This window comes from Nyctibius grandis, chromosome 1 (assembly GCF_013368605.1).
Source record: "Nyctibius grandis isolate bNycGra1 chromosome 1, bNycGra1.pri, whole genome shotgun sequence".
Taxonomy (NCBI): domain Eukaryota; kingdom Metazoa; phylum Chordata; class Aves; order Nyctibiiformes; family Nyctibiidae; genus Nyctibius; species Nyctibius grandis.
In genome coordinates this window covers 39,434,481-39,456,014 of record NC_090658.1, presented here as the reverse complement: position 1 = coordinate 39,456,014, position 21,534 = coordinate 39,434,481, and the positions used below count along the sequence as shown (strand labels likewise).

The 21,534-nt window shown below is 40.5% G+C and overlaps 1 protein-coding gene across 1 annotated transcript in view; it reads right to left on the bottom strand.

Annotated features, from left to right (window-relative positions):
- LOC137660811 (protein ELYS-like) overlaps window positions 1-21,534 on the bottom strand; it is a 49,409-nt gene that overhangs the window by 13,015 nt on the left and 14,860 nt on the right. The window contains exons 10-25 of the mRNA XM_068395885.1: window positions 14,900-15,050; window positions 12,508-12,640; window positions 12,239-12,420; window positions 11,719-11,780; window positions 10,650-10,778; window positions 8,835-8,925; window positions 8,658-8,747; window positions 8,354-8,494; window positions 7,351-7,455; window positions 6,515-6,608; window positions 5,219-5,342; window positions 5,038-5,094; window positions 3,696-3,842; window positions 2,759-2,946; window positions 2,443-2,587; window positions 2,219-2,350 (exon numbers count right to left, since the gene is read on the bottom strand). Coding sequence (XP_068251986.1) covers window positions 2,219-2,350; window positions 2,443-2,587; window positions 2,759-2,946; window positions 3,696-3,842; window positions 5,038-5,094; window positions 5,219-5,342; window positions 6,515-6,608; window positions 7,351-7,455; window positions 8,354-8,494; window positions 8,658-8,747; window positions 8,835-8,925; window positions 10,650-10,778; window positions 11,719-11,780; window positions 12,239-12,420; window positions 12,508-12,640; window positions 14,900-15,050 — 1,971 coding nt within the window. The remainder of the gene's footprint in view (window positions 1-2,218; window positions 2,351-2,442; window positions 2,588-2,758; window positions 2,947-3,695; window positions 3,843-5,037; window positions 5,095-5,218; window positions 5,343-6,514; window positions 6,609-7,350; window positions 7,456-8,353; window positions 8,495-8,657; window positions 8,748-8,834; window positions 8,926-10,649; window positions 10,779-11,718; window positions 11,781-12,238; window positions 12,421-12,507; window positions 12,641-14,899; window positions 15,051-21,534) is intronic.

Sequence of the window (21,534 nt, the reverse complement as noted above, 5' to 3'; positions counted from 1 at the left end):
CCACTCTGGCACTCTGAAGAACCTTCTTCTGATACACTTGTTATCACCTGCTATATTCAAACGCCCTACAAAATAGCAGGCTTTCCCCTGTTTTTCCTGAAACATCAGTGTCCAAGATGACTGAATACACAGGACAACTGCAAATTATCTTGGACAAAACAATCATAGAATCATACAATTGTTTGGGTTGGAAGGGACCTCAAAGATCATCTAGTTCCAACCCCCTGCCATGGGCAGGGACGACTTGCACTAGACCAGGTTGCTCAAAGCCCCATCCAATCTGGCCTTAAACGCTGCTAGGAAGGGGGCATCCACAACTTCTCTGGGCAACCTGTTCCAGTGTCTCGCTACCCTCACAGTAAATAATTTCTTCCTAATATCTAATCTAAATCTACCCTCTTTCAGTTTAAAACCATTACCCCTCGTCCTATCACTACATGCCCTTGTAAAAAGTCCCTCTCCAGCTTTCTTGTAAGCCCCCTTCAGGTACTGGAAGGCTGATATAAGGTCTCCCCGGAGCCTTCTCTTTTCCAGGCTGAAGAGCCCCAACTCTTTCAGCCTGTCCTCATAGGAGAGGTGCTCCAGCCCTCTGATCATCTTCGTGGCCCTCCTCTGGACTCATTCCAACAGCTCCATGTCCTTCTTACGCTGGGGGCCCCAGAGCGGGATGCAGTACTCCAGGGGGGGGTCTCACACGAGCAGAGCAGAGGGGCAGAATCACCTCCCTCTACCTGCTGGCCATGCTTCTTTTGATGCAGCCCAGGATACGATTGGCCTTCTGGGCTGCAAGCACACGTTGCAGGCTCATGTTGAGCTTCTCGTCAACCATCACCCCCAAGTCCTTCTCCTCAGGGCTGCTCTCAATCCATTCTCCGTCCAGCCTGTATTTGTGCTTGGGATTGCCCCGACCCACATGGAGGATCTTGCACTTGGCCTTGTTGAACTTCATGCCGTTTGCACTGACCCACCTCTCAAGCCTGTCAAGGTCCCTCTGGATGGCATCCCTTTCCTCCAGCATGTCGACCACACCGCACATCTTGGTGTTTTTGGCAAACTTGAGGGCGCGCTCAACCCCACTGTCCATGTTGCCGACAAACATGTTAAACAGCATTGGTCCCAATACAGACCTCTGAGGAACGCCACTCATCACTTATCTCCACTTGGACATGGAGCCGTTGACCGTAACTCTTTGAGTGCGACAATACAGCCAATTCTTTATCCACCGAGTGTTTCATCCGTCAAGTCCACGTCTCTCCAATTTAGAGAGAAGGATGTCGTGCGGGACAGTGTCAAATGCTTTGCAGAAGTCCAGGTAGATGACATCAGTTGCTCTTCCTTTATCCACCCACGCTGTAACCCCGCTGTAGAAGGCCACCAGATTTGTCAGGCACGATTTGCCCTTGGTTAAGCCATGTTGGGTTCACTATTAATATTAACAATCTGAATATTAAAACGAGTAAAAACAAAGCTTCCTACACCTTCTGGACGGATTAAACTTTTCAAATGCAGGACCTAAAACTTCCAAAACCACCTTCTAAGTTTCATTCACTGGAAAACTATGGTTCCAGAAAACCACAAATGCATCACAGATCCATAACAGATGTTCACATAACACAAATTTCATCTGGCTATTTTGAGAAACAGAAGTTAGGTAAGAATTGTTGGCATAAACGTGGTAAAAAGAAAGCTGTGCAATTGCAGAGCACACTATAACTTGAGGAAATTAAAAAAGAAAAAAAAACAAATCAACACACAAATTTTACCTGTGGATTGGCATCCACACCGCTCTCAGCTAGAAAAAGAAAGTTCTGTGCAAGATACAAGAGATAATATACAGCATCCTCTTCATTCCACAGAAAGCAGTGACACAAACAACTTTCAATAACCTAAACCACGCGTAACATATACAGGTGAATAACTGAATGATAAGGTTGGCTGATAGAAAAGATTTATATGTATTCCTCAGACGCAAACACACTATTTTAAGTGGAGTCAACAATGGTCTGTAACATTTCATCTATAACTTCACAGAGTACCTTTGGAGTAGTGAAATATTTTGTTCAGCTTCTAGGTTCACCTCTAACTTAAGGTGTAGAAACTTATTCCTAGTATTTCAAAGAATGGTATAAAAAACAAAGCAGGATTTTTATTGAATACTATCAAAAACGATTAGTAACACCTAAGAGACTTGCACACTCAACAGAACTTTTATGCTTACCATAAGATTAACCTTCATGGACTGATTCAACTGTAGTGCTGGGATATAGTTGGCACGCTGCAGACGGTGGACTAAAAGAAATTCATGATTCTGAACACCAGCTGTGGTCTGTAAAAAATTCTCCAAACACTCCTATGAGAAATGACACATTTCAAAAATCTGTTAGGATTCTGCCTCTTCTCTTGTCAAAGAGACGATGAAGAGTTTTTCTTGTCCACGCTTACTTGTTCAGTGTCTGTGAAAGGGAGCTTCAGTAAGTCTTCCATTAGTCCCATCTCCTGACAGATTTCATACATGTGTTTTAACAGCTCTTCTACGTTTGACTTAGTGGTATGTTGCTGCAAGAGACCCCACGCCTCCACCATGCACCTGCAATTAATTTTTTTGAGATCAAAAGGAATATGAACAGTATAACCAAAAAGATGCCCAAAAACTATTGTGTTCAAAGTTTAAAGGGAACTTAGGGGATCGTGATCTCCATTATTTGTTCTCCACCTTTCACAATATTTGAATGCCAAAACGGTCGGATATATTCTTTACCTATTGGACAAGAACACAGTGAGGAAAAGCTGCACTTCACTACTGCTTGACATTGATGGCTTTGTCATCTGTATGTAGCTGAGGGCTCGCCTGTGCTCTCCTTGGCACATGAGGGATTGAATAATTCTCATGTGTTGCCATGACACGGTTTTCATTGTAGCTGGATGAAAGAGCAGCGCCAGTGAACTCTGTAGAAGTTAGAGATCAGGTTTATTACAATACATACATACACGCCTGAACAAAGTGACTCAGAAGTTTCTTAAGTAAGGCTGAGAGTGTGTTAAATACACTTCTATGACTAGCTAAGGAAATACTTGATACAGGACATGTAAATAAAAATTCTTAAGTATTTACAGACAAAAAATTCGATTAGCCATAAGGAGCAAAGAGAGTCTTTTAAAAGGAGTAATTCACACTCTTCTAGGTTAATCATATCTGTATACAAACGCCACTTTTTCTAAATACATTACTAAATAGTACTGTATTCTCCCAAACAGATTATATGAATATTGTGACAGGCAAAGTACAACCTTCAGCAACAGAAAGAACATGAATTAGGCTGAAAAGTCACTTCTGCACTCTTCCATCTCAAATCTTGCTACTATGATCACAGTTTTAATATTTAAAATACCTAAACCACTGTTTTTGAGAAAGTGCTCAACTGGTCTGCTGAAAACAACCTAAAAACATGGCTTTGAAAATCAAATATCAAACATTATTAAAGACAATTTCTTCTTTGTTATAATCAACTTCCTCTCAAAGTAATCAAACAAAATTTCAAATCATAATTTATTGCTGAAGATCTCGTACCAGTATTACAAAAAAGCTTCTGATGTTTTAGCATCTGTTATTAGCTAAGCACCAATTTCTTAAAGTCATTTTATAGATCATAGCTTTGTACTGCAATGTACACCTAACTAAACTGTAACATACTTACTTCATAATCGTTATGATCAAGAAGCCAAAAACCTTGAATAAGCTTAACAAGACCCCAAGGGATAGCAAAGGCAGTTGGGAAGGAGTCGATTGAACTTTCTCTTATATTCGGAAAGGAATGCATGATATCTAGCAGCAAATAAATTGTCTGATATCAGGTATCTAATTAAGGCTCATAAATCTGTAAGAGCAAAAATTTATCACATTACATTTAGAAAAACATAACGAAAGAAGAATACAAAAGTGGTAGGAAGCAGAAAAGACTAATCTATTAGTCTTGTCATTTCAAGCTATTATGACCTAAAGATAGTCAGGTCCTAACAACAAAAATGCATTCTGAATAAATAACTAGAAAGAAATACTCTTTGATTTCTGTAAGGCTTTGAAAAAGGTTAACTGTAGGTATTTAAACACTTCCATTACAAACTCTGGCTCCCTCTTCTAGTCAGTGGACCTACCAGTTGGAGATTCAAACCATCTGAACATCCCATGCTGAATTATTAACACAAACAAATTCTACAGTTGTGTTTTTCCCTCATTTCCAGTGTACAGAAAACAATGTAAATTATGGTGTCCTCGCAATACAACTTAGCTCTGAATGATTAAAACTGGCTTCAAAACAGTATGTGGATCACTCATTGGTAGTGTCATTTCCTCTTTCCGACATTCGTTTTTAGGGACATGTTCTAACAAGACGGTTCTGGGGTACAACAGCTTTTAAACCCCTTGCTCTCTAGGCTCCCTTCTCAGGTTAGGCAACAAACAACAAAAGCAATTCTGTATATTTCAGCAGCTTAAAAAGTAAGTTTCTGCCCAATGATTTTTCTTTTCTCTCGTCTCTTTATTATTCTGTGTGCCTGCACTTTTAACAGAACAAAAGGAAGCACTCTTAGCTGTGCTGGAAAATGGATGATTTCAGCCATAACCAGGTACTGGTAAACCACTGTTAGAAATCCTTTTGCTCTGAAGCAGCACGTGTTAGTGCATCATTCTAGTAAGCAGCCATTTGCTACAGATATGGGGGCTTTCAAAAATTTAAAACTGTGTTTAAAGTTTGAGAAAAATTAAAGGGGCTTTTTATCTTTAACATTTCTTAGTAAACCTGCTTTCTCACCTCAGAAAAGACTTTGCAACAAAACATGAAGAAGAAATCATAAAAATCCCACAGTACAAAGAAATAAAACAATGCTTCTGTCTACGACTTCATTCTAAATTAAAGGTTTTCACTTGTGTTGTGTTTGAAGCATAAATTTTGAAGTGTTATTGAACACATAGGTGACAAACATTTAACAACATTTATGTGCTTATACTGAAGGTGTAATAAAAATAACTAGAAAGGATACAATTGCATGTTTGTGGCTTTCTTCAATGCTTTCTAGCAAATAGAGATCCAGCAGTGCCTGAAATGACAAATGAAATGGTTTCCAAAAACTCCTGCCTTTCATAAATCATTGGCTTTTGGGTGGGCTTTGGGGGGTTTTTGGAGGTGGTGGTGGTGCTGCTTTCAGGGAACATAACACTCACATGTAAACTAGCAGGTGGATATTTCCCAGTTCCTCCTTCATCTCTCCGCCACAACTTCTCAACTTGCTCTCCTAACTGGGAAACCATTCCATCAATCATCAAGCAGTCAGAATCCCATTTTCCTCTGGAACAAAAGGTAGCAAGGATTTGGACAGAGTAAAACACTAATGCCAGCCTCTCAGTGTAACAGATTGCCTCCAGTCAAAACAAAACAAAACAAAAGCTCCCATGAGTCAAAGAAAGTACCAAACATACAAAGGCGTGACTATGACTTGGAATAGACATGAAAGAGTTCTGAGTCAGATGAAAGATGCTCGTTAGATCGTATTCAATTCCTAACAGAGTTCAAAATACAAATCCTAAAAGCTCTCTTATTAAGGGAAAAGTTGCAATGACCTTTTAGTTTTCCGGTTTTCTTTTTTGTTGTGTTACTTGTCGTACAAAGGAAGTGTAAACAAAGTTTTTGAAGTGCCAGAAATAACCACTCTCATACTGTCTCACAGAGGAAACGTAGCAGTATCAAAATACCAGGACTGTTCCTGAACACAAATCTAATGCCTCAAATTGGAGGGTTGCAATACACAGCTGAGAGACAACATAACAGAAATTTCAGATTTTATTCTCAGCATCTCACTTTTGTTACTGGAAAAAAAGTAATTTTCAGTATTACTTCAGTATTTTCAGTATTATTTTCACAAAACTAACCATACAGGTAAATGTTAGTATCATCTTAAACAGCAGATATGTTCTTGTACACATGCCATTGCAATTACGCATGGCTGAACTTTTAAACATCACATTCCCCAAAAGTCCATCGCAGTCGCTCACTGTGACACTGCTCCCTAATATACTCGTGAGTAGGAGATTTAGGCCAATACAACTATTACCATCTATTACTAGTCAATAAAAGAGATGATTTTTTAAAAAAACATGCTTTCTTCTGTGTCCAAAACAATTGTTCTGTGCATGTCACGCTTTGCTGAACTGGAGGTGACTGGTCCTATCCTAATCACATGATCTTTTCCAGGCGTAACAAATTCTACAGGTTAGCCAACGAATTAAGTACACTACAAAAAAAATGACGATAGCAACAAATGGTACTAAACAGAGGTATAGATAAACATTTTAACACAGGAAAGTAACCTCTGTGTTCAACAGAACACATGCATCGCTGAGTCAAGAGTACTGCTGGCAAATGCATTAAGCAGAGCAAATACAACGGTTGATAGAAAAGCCATTCACTTCCACTTCTGAATTTGCAGGGAAAGTGTTCTAGGGCGTGCCTGTCAGGCTTACCTCGATATACGCTCCAGATTCTGTCGATGACCAGTATAGTAGCTCTGAATCAGAGGGTAATTGTAGAAAGGTCTAGACAAATGCATATCATTATCTACAGGCAATAAAGTAAAAGCAAGTTAAAGAAGTAATATCACACTTTTACAGTAAAATCTTTGACTAAAAAGACAGAAGATCATACAAGCTAAGCATCAAGAAGCACAGGCAAGCCTCCAGCTCTGAAAGAAGCCAATCCTCTTTCTGCCTTTGCTGAAAGAGATGTAAGACACAAGACTCAATTCCTTCTTGTCTCAAGTGCTGTTTCAAGTTCACAGTTGAGGTAGCATTCAGAACACGGAGTGTAAGCTGAAGTTCACTATAAATAAAACCAGTTCTCAAAGGGAATGTTTTTTTTAAAAAATGTCATGTGAATATTCGTAAGACAGTTAAGGCTGACTCTATAATCCAGCCAAATAAAGAAGCATTTCCAAGGTGTATTTTTTCCTCAAGCAAAAATAAAAAGTTCAAGACATGCAGGTGATGCTTTTACTGTAAAAACAAGTCTTCCAGTATTTGTTGTTTAATAGTTATTTGTTTCACATCCCATGTGTTTCAAGCTGTGGACACAAGCAACTCCTTCAAGTCAGAGGCACATTGCTATATCTAAAGAAACACCCAGGAAAGAAACTGGTTGCAATATTCTACACTATGTATTTGAAAAACCAGTAAAATCTCAATTTCACCAGCAGAACTGCAGCTGGTGAAACTGAACCGACACGACTTGGTGTCAACAAAACATTTACAAAAGCACGGCTGGAGAGTCTCCTTGTTACAAATGTATTACAGTTTAGGCTTACCTAAACCCTCTGGAAGGAGACTGGAGTGACAGAACCAGACGACCACTTGTGCATACAAAGAAATGAGGCTAGTCACCACCTGCTTCTTTGTCAAGTCTGCAAAACCTGAAAAAAAGGTATAAGATGATTTTTGTTACGCAATTCCTTCCATTTTTACAAAAATCCCTTCATCAGACTACATAGAAAGTCTAAAAATAACATGGCAGAAATCTTTGTCTTTGCATTTTTCACTCTGTATCACTTTCTTAGTTGAAGAAAAAACCCACATCACCACCAAAACAAAAAGCAACCCCTACAGAGAAGCAGATTCACTAAAGGTTAAAATAAAATAAAGAAGCCTGAACCATTAAATACACTCAGGAAGAAGACAATTGCTTTTCACATAGCAGAGACTTTTACTATAGCAAAGGGATATTCTTCTTTTTCTTCTTTTTTAGAATATACAAAGCTATAGAAACTCAAGTAGCTTACTTTACAGGTGACTCATTTATGCGTCATTTATATTTTTTAGCAATCTGCAATACAATATTTGTGTGCAATTACAAATTGCTAGCTAAGAATTAATTGTTTTCAGCAGTACCACACATTCAGTTGCTGTAACTTCAACCCAGATGCGTGCATAGCTTCTTGCTGAACGTAGCCTCTCCTACCCACTTGCATGAGCTCCACAACAAACTAGTTCCCTGAACTCACAGAATCACAGAATCAATCAGGTTGGAAGAGACCTCTGGGATCATCGAGTCCAACCATTGCCCTGACACCACCATGTCAACTAGACCACAGCACTAAGTGCCATGGCCAGTCTTTTCTTAAACACATCCAGAACTCAATGCATATTAAGCCATAGACACAACTTCTCACATTTAAGCCCCTTCTCCCAGCTAAATTTGACTGTCTTCCAATCATCAAAAGCAACAAATGCTCATGTTCCCACAATCACAACCCACGCATAATTCCAAATCTTAATCAAACATACCAAAGATCTAGTAATACTATTACAAACCTCTTTCAGTAAGCTCTTGTGCTTCTGTCAGAAAACAGTTCAAGACTGTGCCAAGGTTGCTCAAAAGCAACTGGCAGTGCTGAAGAGACTGTAACGTCTGTGGGTCAATGAAGTTGCAAGAGCCATCAAACAGCGGAACACCTTTTCAAGAACAAATATTAAATTGTTAGCCTGCACAGCAATTTCAGAGTTTCAAAGGACACTCAAATAACTGCCTGCAGTATCGTCTACTGGCAGATTACTGAATAAGCTCAATTAGAAAGAACGATTTTATGTTCGCAGAATGAGTAACACCAGTACTCACATATCTGGTCAAATTCATCTTTTGTATAGATCACTTTGTTCCATGTCCACTCAAGAACAAACCGTAAATTAGTAGCAGAACTTGGTTGCTCTTTAAAAAAAGAAAACAAAAAAGAAATGAATCAACAGTTTCAAACTATAAAAAAAAGGAACATTAAAACAATGTGAGAAGTATTACCTTCAGACATCCAATGTTTAATACATCCAGTCAGAAGTTCTAAAGAACCTGTCTGGACAGCAGCTGACAACACCTCTTCTAACTGCTCCTCCTAAACACAACAGACAAAATAACATGAGAATCTTACATACTTTCAATCTCTGAACCATCACCAGGAAGTGTTTGTTTCTGACTGTGTACTCTTTCAGACTTCACAAAGTCAATTAGACATTTCAACTTACTGAAGCCTCATTCTAACCTTTATTTGTATGCCTCTGCATTACAGTCTTAAATTACTGAGTTCCAATTACCTCTTTTCACTAACATCCTCTGCTGATACCCCTGACGCATTTTGTGCATATAAGTTTGCCACCAGCCATGCACAAAGGGGACAGAACAAATACAACTATGCAACGTTTGCATGGAAACAGTGAAGCTAAGGTCAAGCAGCTTTCTACGCTATGAAGACATGAAGCATTTCTCACACCCAAACCATTAAGTTATAATTTGCTAAAATGACAGGAAAGAAGTGAAACGTTTACATTCTGATAGGTTTAAATTTTAGGCTGTTCAAATACTCATTATAATGTTGTGGTATTCCTTTAGAAGGATAATGCATAGATATGCACAGCCACGCGATATTAACTGGGAGTTTATCCCACCTGCTGTCTGATACATCTGTCAGGTGAAATGATCATTCATAAAAATTTACTTTTTGGGTTTTGGTTTATTTCTTTTTTAAACACATTCAATAGTATCTTTCGCTCGTAGGCAAAATCATTACCTCCAAAGCGATTTCTACACACTAGAATACACATATGGTATTTCCATCTTTTTCTGAAAACTGGTTTCAGACAAGGAAGCACACCAAATACTACTTACGGTGGGAAACAAAACTCCTAAAGAATATTCTTGACCATAAGTCTGAAATTTGTCTTACTAACATTCAACAGAAACCCCTGCTCAAATGCATTACAAGGCTCTGAACAATATAGTCACAGTTCACCAAAGGTTATTAAAAAATTGCTTGATTTCCCAAGTTATTTCAAAACTAGAATTGACATCAGAACATCTCATTTCAATGGAAGACTCTACATCAGGCTTGCAAAATAAACAGGCTATGTCTATAAACAACCTATGAGAGAGGGCTGTGAAGCCACTATGGTGGGATAAAGCAGAGAGAAGGTAGCGGGTGTCACGAGAGAAAGGTGATTAAGGTGTTGCAGCAACAAGAGGGCAGTCTGAGAGGACTCAACTGGGCTGGTGTGGCACAAGGCAAAGGCTACAGGGGTGAAGAGCTGCTTGGAGAGGCTGCAGAAAAGCTTACTGATGAAGGGAAAATGAGGGAAAGCAGTGAAGAAATTGTCAGGTAGAGCTGAAGTAATTGTTCACCACAGCCCACATCCCTGGAAGCAAATGATCATGAACAGTGCAGCAAGCTGATGTTTGCAATAGCTGGCATCCAAGTGAGACACTCCCATCGTCAGCTGCTGCACTCACCCTAATGCTTCGAGAAACTGATGCGGGTGAGGTTGCTCTGAGGGAAAGATCCTTGATATTGCACATGACCAGCACTGACTGCACGCTTCCTTGAGTGTGTCTGTGGCACAGAATTAGGAGCTGGGTCTCTAAGGACAGATCTATTAGGGCTGTTCCCAGTCAAACTCAGTAGTTTGGCTCTAAGAATACTGTTACTTCTGCTAACTAACGTTAACACCTGCATTTCAATGCAACTTGCAAAGAAGATGAAAATCAGACTGTCATGTCTTGTGGCCTCTACAGCCCTGTCAGACAAGACAGATGTATTTCGCCCTTGCTTCCCTGATATGCACTCACCTGGCTCAAACTGGATGGCTGGACATCAACTCGTCTTGGAGACAGGAAGCCAGCTACAAGACACCTATTGTAGCTGTCATGAATGGATTCCCTTATTGAAGGACCAGATTTCTTCAAATAATTCAAGGTCTGAAATATCAACCAAAACTTACAGTTTAGGACAGCATTATTATTCAATCACTGAGGTTCTGGATGACTACTAACAGAAAAAAAGTAAATGCTCACTGAAACTGTCAGAAAGCTTGCATCAGTAATAGCTTTTAGGGTAGAAATCTGAGTAAGCATTACTATGTAGAGTCTTCAAGACGACAGCCAAACTAACAGTTACAGTTTCTTTAAAAAAGTCCTGTAAAACAAAATATCAGCCCTTGCAATGCTTAATTGAGTATTTCCTAGCTTCTCTGTCAATACACAGGCCTTTCTTCTTCCCTGAACACTGACACAAAATACATTCTGTACAAGCTAAACCTGACACACACCTTTAAATCACACTTTGGAAGATCCTTCCTATGCTTGTTTGTGCAGAGGCTGATTGATGTTGCAAATATTTAGTGAGCTGAAACTTAATTCAAAATTATTTGTCAAAATCTGTGCAGTGGCTCGGAAGGTATAAAGTGGCCAAGACTGGGAGAAAAAAATTTTCATGTCTTCTCAAACAGTTAAAAAATTTTTCATTTTCTCCATTCTGCCCCTCCTTCTTCAAGTTAAATAGGGATCAAAACCCTAACTCAAGACTCTGCAGGCAGTTTGACTGATGGGTAACAAAGATGTAATGGCTTTCCCTGTCTTGGACAACATTTTTCTTCTTCCTCCTAGAGCAACGTTGTACTCCTTTCTAGACATTCAATCCCTGATGGAGCTTCAACAGGAGACAATGGCAGTTTTACAGTCTCAAGAGCAGACCTAAACCGTCAGTATTTGCATAAAACTGGCAGGATACAATTGCAATTAAGAGTGCGGATGGGCAGGATGAGCATAAAATGGTCTGTGGCCCTGCAGGCACTGCAATAGAAAGCTTAGAAAAGGTACATCTCTTGGCATTGTCAATAAAGAAGCAGTAAAAGATCACCTCCTTCTGGAAGCCGGGGCAAGTCAGATGAACAACTCCAGAGTTCAGCAGGCACGTACCATCTGCAGAGACAATGAACGTTTGACAGCCTTCCATACTCTCACAGTCGTGTTATGACCAGTTTACATTTTTTAAATAGCAGCATCTGGAAAGATACAACTGAGTACCCGTTTTCTTCATCAGATCACTTACAAACTCGTTTTTTAAAACTAATTTCTGTGTGTAGGAATTTTACATCTAGTGCAACCGAGATGATGTGCTTTGAGCTTTAGTTCAAAGCCATTTCCTTTGATGACCATCACCACTTCACAGGCTACGTTACAAAAGCACCAAAACGCAGCAGACTGTCAGATTTGTTTCACAATATTAAATACCTTGTTAGTACAATGTAATCAGAGTTGGGTTTGGGGTTTTATGGTTTGGTTTTGTTTTTGAATGACAACCAATGAACAGGAGAACCAATAAATCGCATTTGACCTCAATTTAAACTTATCACCATTAAAAGCAGTCAAATACCTACCAAAATTATAGGTGCTTGGATTAAAAAACTGCTCAGGTGGTGGATAAGAAGGAGGAAGTCTCCGACTTAGACTCCGCTCATGTACCAGAATATCCAAAATGCGGTTTGGAGAAGTCAGGCTTATGACAGTGTCCAGTGACCACAACGCAAAATAGGGGCAATCATGGACGAAATGTTCTGGCCTTAAAGAAAACAAGCGCATAAGTCAAACACCAACATTCAAATGAGTTATTTGTAGGGATACTGAAAACAACTTAATAAAAACCTACCTTAGGGAATCTGGCATTTGAGCATGATACCAGCGATTAATGTCAAATACAACCAAATATGTAGATGGTTTTCCCTGGCCATATGTATTCACTTGCCAACTGAAGATTGAGACACTGGTGTCAGGAGATATTGCTGTAAAAGACAAGACATTGTTTCTTATTTGTAGAAAACATGATATATCTGGTATTTTTAAAACACCACTTTCTATTTTGGCTTAATTCTTTTATATCACTCACGAGACACAGCACTTACTAAGAATAACAAAAAAAATGTACGGAATAGCAAACATCTCTGCGATAGGTTTCAGCCACACTGCCCCTTTCTCTTCTTCAAATTGTATCAGTTTCAGCCAAAACAAACACACAGTTATTAGCTAATTAAGTTTTCCATACACCAAGAGCTGATCAAGATGTTTAGTTAGATGAAGAGTTTAGCAAAAAAAAATACACGAGGAACACAGACATTGCTACTTTCAGAAAGCACACAAACAGTTGTCGCATACACTTGTGTCACCCAGCTGGCATTATTAATTTCCAGATTTGACTCAATTACAAGTTTTCAGAACAGCTGCTTTCCAGCCCATTCAGAGTGAAAGAACACAATTACTACACTAAATAAATAAATTACATCCCCCCGCAATAAACAGGAAATCGGAATGAAGATTTTAACAGAAAACAGTCACATTGTTATAATCCAGCTCTCTCAATCCAATGGTGTTTTTATTAGATTTTGGCACACTGTTGATAGAGGATGGCATCACACAAGAGATGGAAGTTGCCCCTTCAGGACCCAGTCAAAGATTATAATAAACAGAAATAGCCTAGAAAGATCGTGCAAGTGTCTTCTTTGTAACATCAGACACAGAAGTTAAGTAAGTAAGAAGAGAGGGAAGGTGAATAACACAGTCAAAACAAAAGGCTATGGAAGTTATCCCTGCAGCAGGCTCCAAGATATGGTCAGAGCATAACTGAATTTGTAAACCCAGACATGTATGTTTAATTCTTGCGAGATAACGAAAGACACCATAAGAGTTTTAACTCTTTATATGGACAAGGAAAGCTATTCCTTTAAGAACTTGTAGGTGTAGCAACCTATTAGATTTAGGACAGGCAGATCATAGAATCATAGAATCATTTAGGTTGGAGAAGACCCTTAGGACCATCAAGTCCAACCATAAACCTAACACTGCCAAGTCCACCGCCAAACCATGTCCCTAAGCACCACGTCTACACGTCTTTTCAATACCTCCAGGGATGGTGACTCCACCACTTCCCTGGGCAGCCTGTTCCAGTGCTTGACAACCCTTTTGGTGAAGAAATTTTTCCTAATATCCAAACTAAACCTCCCCTGGTGAAACTTGAGGCCATTTCCTCTTGTCCTATCACTTGTTACTTGCGAGAAGAGACTGACACACACCTTGCAACAGCCTCATTTCAGGTAGTAGTAGTGAGCGATAAGGTCTCCCCTGAGCTGCCTTTTCTCCAGATTAAACAACCTCAGTTCCCTCAGCTGCTCCTCATAAGACTTGTGCTCTAGACATTCACCAGCTTCATTATTCTTCTTTGAGCATGTTCCAGCACCTCAATGTCTTTCTTGTAGTGAGGGGCTCAAAGCCAAACACAGTATTCAAGGTACGGCCTCATCAGTGCCAAGTACAGGGAGACCATCACTTCCCTCGTCCTGCTGGCCACACTATTTCTGATAGAAGCCAGGATGCTATTTGCCTTCTTGGCCACCTGGGCACACTGCCGGCACCTGTTCAGCTAGCTGTTGACCAACACCCCTGGTCCTTCTCCGCTAGGCAGCTATCCAGCCACTCTTCCCCAAGCCTGCAGCGTTGCTTGCGGTCATTGTAGGCCAAGTGCAGGACAGGACACTTAGCCTTGTTCAATCTCATACAATTGGCCTCGGCCTATCAATTCCACCTGTCCAGATCCCTCTGTAGAGGTGTTCTAGCCTGGAGGGTATCAACGGTCCTGCCCAGCTTGGTGTTATCTGCAAACTTACTGAGGGTGCGCTTGATCCCCTCATCCAGATCACTGATAAAGATATTAGATAGAACTGGCCCCAATACTGAGCCCTGGGGAACACCACTTGTGACTGTGTTCATGGAAGACAGCTGGAGGAATAAAACAACTGACCAGAATTATACAGATGACCCCACCATACGTCGCTAGAGAATGTTTGCAAGCACAAAATAAAACCTAGTTTTTCCCTTAAAGAAGTCCCACATAACTTAAGCACCCATTTTTTTTTTATTTTAAATAAGCCCAACAAGCTAGTCTATACAGATATTCAAGACTTTCAGACTCGGGGTACAAAACAGCATTCATTGCTTAGAGTCCATACCCATTTATTTGAGAATAACCAAGCAGGGACATCAGAACAAACCTTCATTAACGTTATCCTCTCTGTCAACACGGTTGCGAAACTTTTCCACAGTCTGACAGCTGAGTAATTTAGTATTGCTGGTCTGCCCTCTCCGGGGAAAGACTCCACCCGTGAGATCTAAACTGTACCTTTCGTCACAGTATTCCAGACCCTGGGGAAAAAATAAAAGAAGACAGAAAGGGTCATTTCAAGATAAAAACATATGTTATACCCAAATAGGAAAGAATGTATATAGCTAATATAATATCCCTATTATTTTGTATATTGCCCATGACCTTATTTCTCAAATCCTAACGGGTAAGTTTGCATTTCCCTAACGGTATGCAGATCTAAACATGTTTTGCAGAATTCCTTGCAACATCAAGGCCTCTTTACAAACCTACATATATACCTACATAGAGATATCTGAAATAATGCAACACATGCATGCAAAGCTCTTTGCTCCATCTCTTGATTACAGAACCAATGAAGTTAGAGAAGTCATGGCATTACAGCAGCTGAAGCTCTGTCGAGAGGTATCACCTGTAGGCACACCACTACAGTGAACACGCATCCCTCTCTAGTAACTATGAGAACTTCTTACTGACTAACAATCTCCTTTCAAACCACGTGAGCTCTCACCAGCTCCTCCTCTATTCTTGCCAGAGACTAACGTGTGAAATATCTCTCATTTCCTTCCCCAAGCACAGCCAACAGCAAAAGAGGAAAACAGGGAGGACAGGGGATGCCCATGGACAATGCGTCTAGGCTCACAAATTCCTACAGAGTAAGCAAATTACTTTGAGATCTACAGAAACCCCAGCAGGATTGTGTTGAACCTCTGATACCACCATTTCCTAAGTAAGCATTAACTGAAATACTCCCTTTCCAAATACAGCAGTCATTCAAACTGTCCACCATACAACACAGGAATGTCGCTATTGCGGACAAATAGCAGCTCTACAATTAAAAACAAATAAACCACCCAAAACACCAAGCAAGAAACCAATGAAAACCAGCCACCAAAGAGAAAACAATACAAAAATTGATCATTCCATGTTCTACTCAAGTTTCCTAAACTCTCAGAGCTCTAAAAGGAACTGGCCTGAAACAACACATTCTCATATGACCTCATGGGATACATCTTGTTCACCCCATCTGGGAAGAGACAAGCTTTCTCTTAGCAGTTCTAGGAAATGCTACAAATAAACATCAAGGGTGTCTAAGAAAACATACTAATTACAAAAAAAAAAAAAAAAAAAAGGTGAAGTCTTTCATGACTAAAAAGAAAAATGCTAAAATTTGCTCTGAAGCGTGCACAGTCCATTCAATTTTGTCAAGTAACTTTGGAAATAACAGACATGTGCAGAGCAGATAAGAAAACTCTTTGACAAGCTAACATGAAGCCTAAGCAAAGAATCTCATTTTTATTATGGAATGAATAGCCACTAAAAACTATTTTAATAAACAGTTAGTTTCTCATCCTGAATGAGATGTCCACCATTCCAAAAGACACTTTGATCAGATAAAGTACTAAAACTCCATAAACCTGTCAGAGAATGGTTTTATCGGCTAGAAATTCCTGCTTAAGACAACATCAGAAGCAAAGCAGTGTACTTTAAACTTTCCACCCTGGGGCAAGCAAATCTAAGTTAAGGAACCCCATTGTATGGAAGATACTAACAAAAGGCTTTATCGACCAGTAAAACATGAAGACACTTTTCAAATGAGATGCACTGGGCAGACTCTGATATGAAAGTAGAGACTGTACACTCTGTCCGTCCACAAGCATGGTGTAGGACAAAGGTAAAGATGTGCTCCAGGACCATGATTTGATGCACTAGATTTAGCAACTGCACCGATGGTATAAAACAGCTGGTATAAAAAAGCATAACTTTCAGAGACATTTATGTTTAATTACTTGAGCAGACTTAAACCAGGTTTGAAGGCAAAGGAGACACAAGTTTGACACACATTTTTAAAAACACAGTGACACACGTTCCAGAAGTCCTATTTGTGACATTTTACCATGATACAAAGCCAAAGATGCACTGTTTCATAGCCTCAAGTCTGATTCCTGGAACGTAAAGCACTGCTGTAGTAGACAAGTCTTTCAAGCTCTATTCAGTGAACAAGGATCAACAGTACATTCCTCCTTGTTTGCTCAAACTTGGCCTGGCAAATGAGAACAACTCTTTGAATTTTCTGCCACTGAAGAGGGACAAGAAACTTGACTCAGCCAGCCCTGTAGGCAGACAGTCATGTAGTACTGAGCAACCTGTGACTCCAAGGAAGCATTCTGAAACTAGAAATGTCCACTGTAGAGCACAAATCCTGTCCTAGGGCATCTTTTGGAGCTTTTTTTGGGGTTTCGGAGTTGTTTTGGTGTTTTTTTGGCAGTAGGTGTTAGAGGTCTCAGTATGAAGCTACATGTGTAAGTGGCTCATCTGGAAGCAAACTGAAGAACCTGTCTTTTCTCGCCAGAGGGTCCAGCTGTTTAGTTGTCCCTTCAACTCCTTGTAAGACTGGTTCCTCTTTCAATCCTCCACCACACTCATCACAGGGAAGCAGAAACAGCAGGGGAGTAAAATATCTCAAATCCAGAGACCAGTGCCTGACATTTCTTCTAACCCTGAGAACGTATTACTGGTTGCATTGTCTGTAGAGGGCTAAAAGTCTTACGTTAACTACACCACAGCTTTCTCAGGTCATAAACACAATAACATTGTTTAATCACTTTGTGTGTTTTTCTTGAAGAGTGTCAATTGGACTTTCTAGTAGACCCATTTTTAAAGGCTGATGAAACATTTCAACCCTCTGAGGTAAAAACTGACACTCATCACATCTTGTTCAGGAACATAAGATGACCAAGACAAAGAACTGCTGAAGAGCTAAAGCTCCCACATTTTAACATTAAAGGCTTGAGACAGAACAAAGTAGCCATGAAAGAAATAGACAACTGCTTTTTTTTTCCAAAGCAGCACGTAGTACAAGGTATTCTGCTTGCCACTGCTAAGGCTGTAGCTAAAAATAACTTTTAAAAGAGGATAAAACAAAGCAGAAGTTTGAAAGTGCAACTGCAGAAAGATTAAAGAAACTTTCTCTTATCAACCTGCAAAAGTGCTCAGAGCAATACAAGAGATGTACCAGTGAACAGCAATGAAAACACTTTCCAAATTAAAAAACCCAGTCAGGGTGCTCTGTTCCTCTAGAGCACTGTATATTTATGTCATTTAAAAATTGCACAGAAAGGTAAAGAGATGACATCCGTATTTAGAACATGCTGAATCACTTGTTATACCTTGTCACCATGATATGTAATGCATTTTAAAGAAACACCACCTTTTCCAAACACCTAATCCTAATCTATTCAGAAAGCAACATCTACAGATGAGGAAAGATCCTTCCTAGATATAAGGGAAAAGGTCAAAATTTAAACTCATTCCAAAAAATCAAAACACACGGTCCCTGTAAAAAGAGAGTACCACGATACAAGAATCACCCGTTTCGTTCCAGAACTATTGAGAATACACAAGAGAAAGTATCAAAATAGGAGGAAAGACTTCCTCTAAATTACAGACCTTCACCTCAAAAAGATTTTGGAAGAGTTCCAGGCATACTACTGAATAGAATTATATATTCTACAGATGCATCTTATATCTGTTAGATATCTCAGGTGTAATGACACCTCATCTCTATTTTAAACACAACATCTTTGGAGCCAGCTCTAAAAATTTACGTGTACTCTTCTCACCAAATCATACCACTGTTTACTTTATTTACGTATTTTGCTGGGATTAGGAGTAGCTTTAATAGGTAACCCAGCCAAAAAGTAGAAAGAGTTCTCTTTATAGCCACTAAGTTTCAGGATCAACACTTAAGAGGCACTGCAGGTACATTTCATTTCAAGTCCAGCTGACAGAGCTCAAAAGAAAACAAGACAATAAAAGTGAAGATCAGAAAAGAATACAGATATCCATGACTGTATTTTAAAAAAAGCGAGGTAGACAGAAGCATTTTCAAGCCTGCAGTCTGGTTAAACAAAGCCATTCAGAGCCCTAGCTTCTCTTCCTACAGGTCATTAATTTGGTGTTTCAGTTAAGAATCATTTTATTTGTAAAAGCTGCTTCCACTTCAGGAATTCAATTTATATGTGCTCTCTGCAGGTGAATCTAGTTGGAACACATGACACCGCAGTATATAACTGTATGACTAGTCCAGAAGATTTCTAAACCATCTGGACGATAACTTCATGGTTCAGGTGCTAAGGGAACAGATCAGGAAAGGGGCTCGATCTGTTGCTTGTTAACAGAGAGGGTCTTGTGGGTGAAGTGGCGACTGGTGGCTGTCTTGGCCATAGCGACCACAAAGCTGTCAAGTTTAAAATTTATGGTAACAGGAGGAAGACTGCCAGCAAGACCTCTACTCTAGATATGAGCAGAGCTGACTTCAGGCTGCTCAGGGAACTACTTAATAAGGTTCCCTGTGAAAAAGCTTTTGAAGGGGCCAGGGTCCATCAGTGCTGGTCACTTTTTAAGTACCACCTCCTAAGAGGATCAAGCAATTCCAGAATGTCAAAAGTCAAGCAGACAAGACAGAAGGCCAGCCTGGCTGAGCAGGGATCTTCTTCTTGAACTAAGGCAAAAAAAGAAAGTGTACAACTGCTGGAAGCAGGGTCAGGCAACATGGGAGGATTACAGAGATGCTGTTCATCACTGTAGGGAGGAAATTCGTGCAGCCAAAGCTCGATTAGAGTTGAAGCTGGCCAGTACTGTGAAGGACAATAAAAAGGGATTTTTTAAATATATTGGTAGCAAAAGGCAGGCTAGAAATAACATTGGCCCGTTACTCAACGAGCATAGTCACCTCATATACGGGGACACAGATAAAGCGGAGACGTTTAATGCTTTCTTCACCTCAGTTTTCAACACCAATGATGGGCGCTGGGACCCCCAGAGCCCTGTGCCTGAGACCCATGACTGTGAGAATGATAAACTCCCAATCAATCACGAACTTGTGCGGGATTTGCTGCTCCAGCTGGATCCCTACAAGTCAATGGGGCCCGACAGGATTCATCCAAGGGTACTTAAAGAACTGGCTGACATTATAGCGAGACCTCTCTCAATGATTTTTCAATGCTCTTGGGAATCTGGAGAGGTCCCAGTTGACTGGAAGTTGGCAAACATTGTCCCAATCTTCAAGAAGGGCAACAGGGATGACCCTGGTAACTACAGGCCTGCTAGTCTCACCTCAGCGCCTGATAAAATTATGGAGAAAATTATTCTGGGAGTTATTGAAACACATCTCAAATACAATGCAGTCATTGGTCCCAGCCAGCAGGGGTTCATGAGGGGAAAATCCTGTTTGACAAATTTGATTTCTTTCTATGACAAGGTTACCCACCTAGTTGACGAAGGGAAGCCAGTCGATGTAATCTTTTTGGATTTCAGTAAAGCTTTCGATACTGTCTCTCACAGTATCCTCCTGGGCAAAATGTCCAGCATACAGCTGGATAAACACATAATGCAATGGGTGAACAACTGACTGATGGGTAAGGCTCAAAGAGTTATAGTAAATGGGGTTACATCAGGCTGGCAACTGGTCACTAGTGGGGTTCCTCAGGGATCCATCTTGGGGCCAGTGCTCTTCAATATCTTCATTAATGATTTGGACGCAGGACTTGAAGGACTACTATCCAAGTTCGCTGATGACACTAAATTGGGAAGAGCTGCTGACACTCCCGAGGGCAGAGAGGCCCTGCAGAGAGACCTAGATAAATTAGAAAGGTGAGCGATCACCAGCCACATGAAGTTTAACAAGGGAAAGTGCTGGATTTTTCACTTGGAATGTGGCATCCCTAGATGTACATACAGACCAGGGAACGAGAGGCTAGAGGATACCCCCACAGAAAGGGATCTGGGGGTTCTGGTTGATGGCAAGTTGAACATGAGCCAACAGTGTGCCCTGGCAGCCAAGAGGGCCAACCGTGTCCTGGGGTGCATCAAGCATACTATTGCTAGCCGGTTGAGGGAGGTGATTGTCCTGCTCAACTCCAACTGGTGTGGCCTCACCATGAGTACTGTGTGCAGTTTCGGGCGCCACAGTATAAAAAGGATATGAAGATACTAGAGAGTGTCCAGAAGAGCGCCACAAACATGGTGAAGGGTTTAGAGGGGAAGCCATACAAGGAGCAGCTGAAGTCACTAAGTCTGTTCAGCATGGAGAAGAGAAAACTGAGGGGAGACCTCACTGCGGTCTACAACTTCCTCACAAGGGGAAGTGGAAGAGTAGGCATTGACCTCTTCACCCTGGCGACCAGTCACAGAACTCGAGAGAATGGCAGGAAGATACGCCAGGGGAGGCTTCGGTTGGATATTAGGAAAAGGTTCTTCACCCAGAGGGTGGTGGAGCACTGGAACAGGCTCCTCAGGGAAGCAGTCATGGCACCAAGCCGACAGCATTCAAGAAGCATTTGGACAATGTCCTCAGGCACATGATGTGAATTCTGGTGTTGTCCTATGCTGGGACAGGAGTTGGACTCAATGATCCTTGTGGGTCCCTTCCAACTCAGGACATTCTATGATTCTATGACTGCTTTGTAAAAAGTATGGAATAAGGTCATGCCCAAGAAGACACAGCAAAAGGAGGGGTTTTTT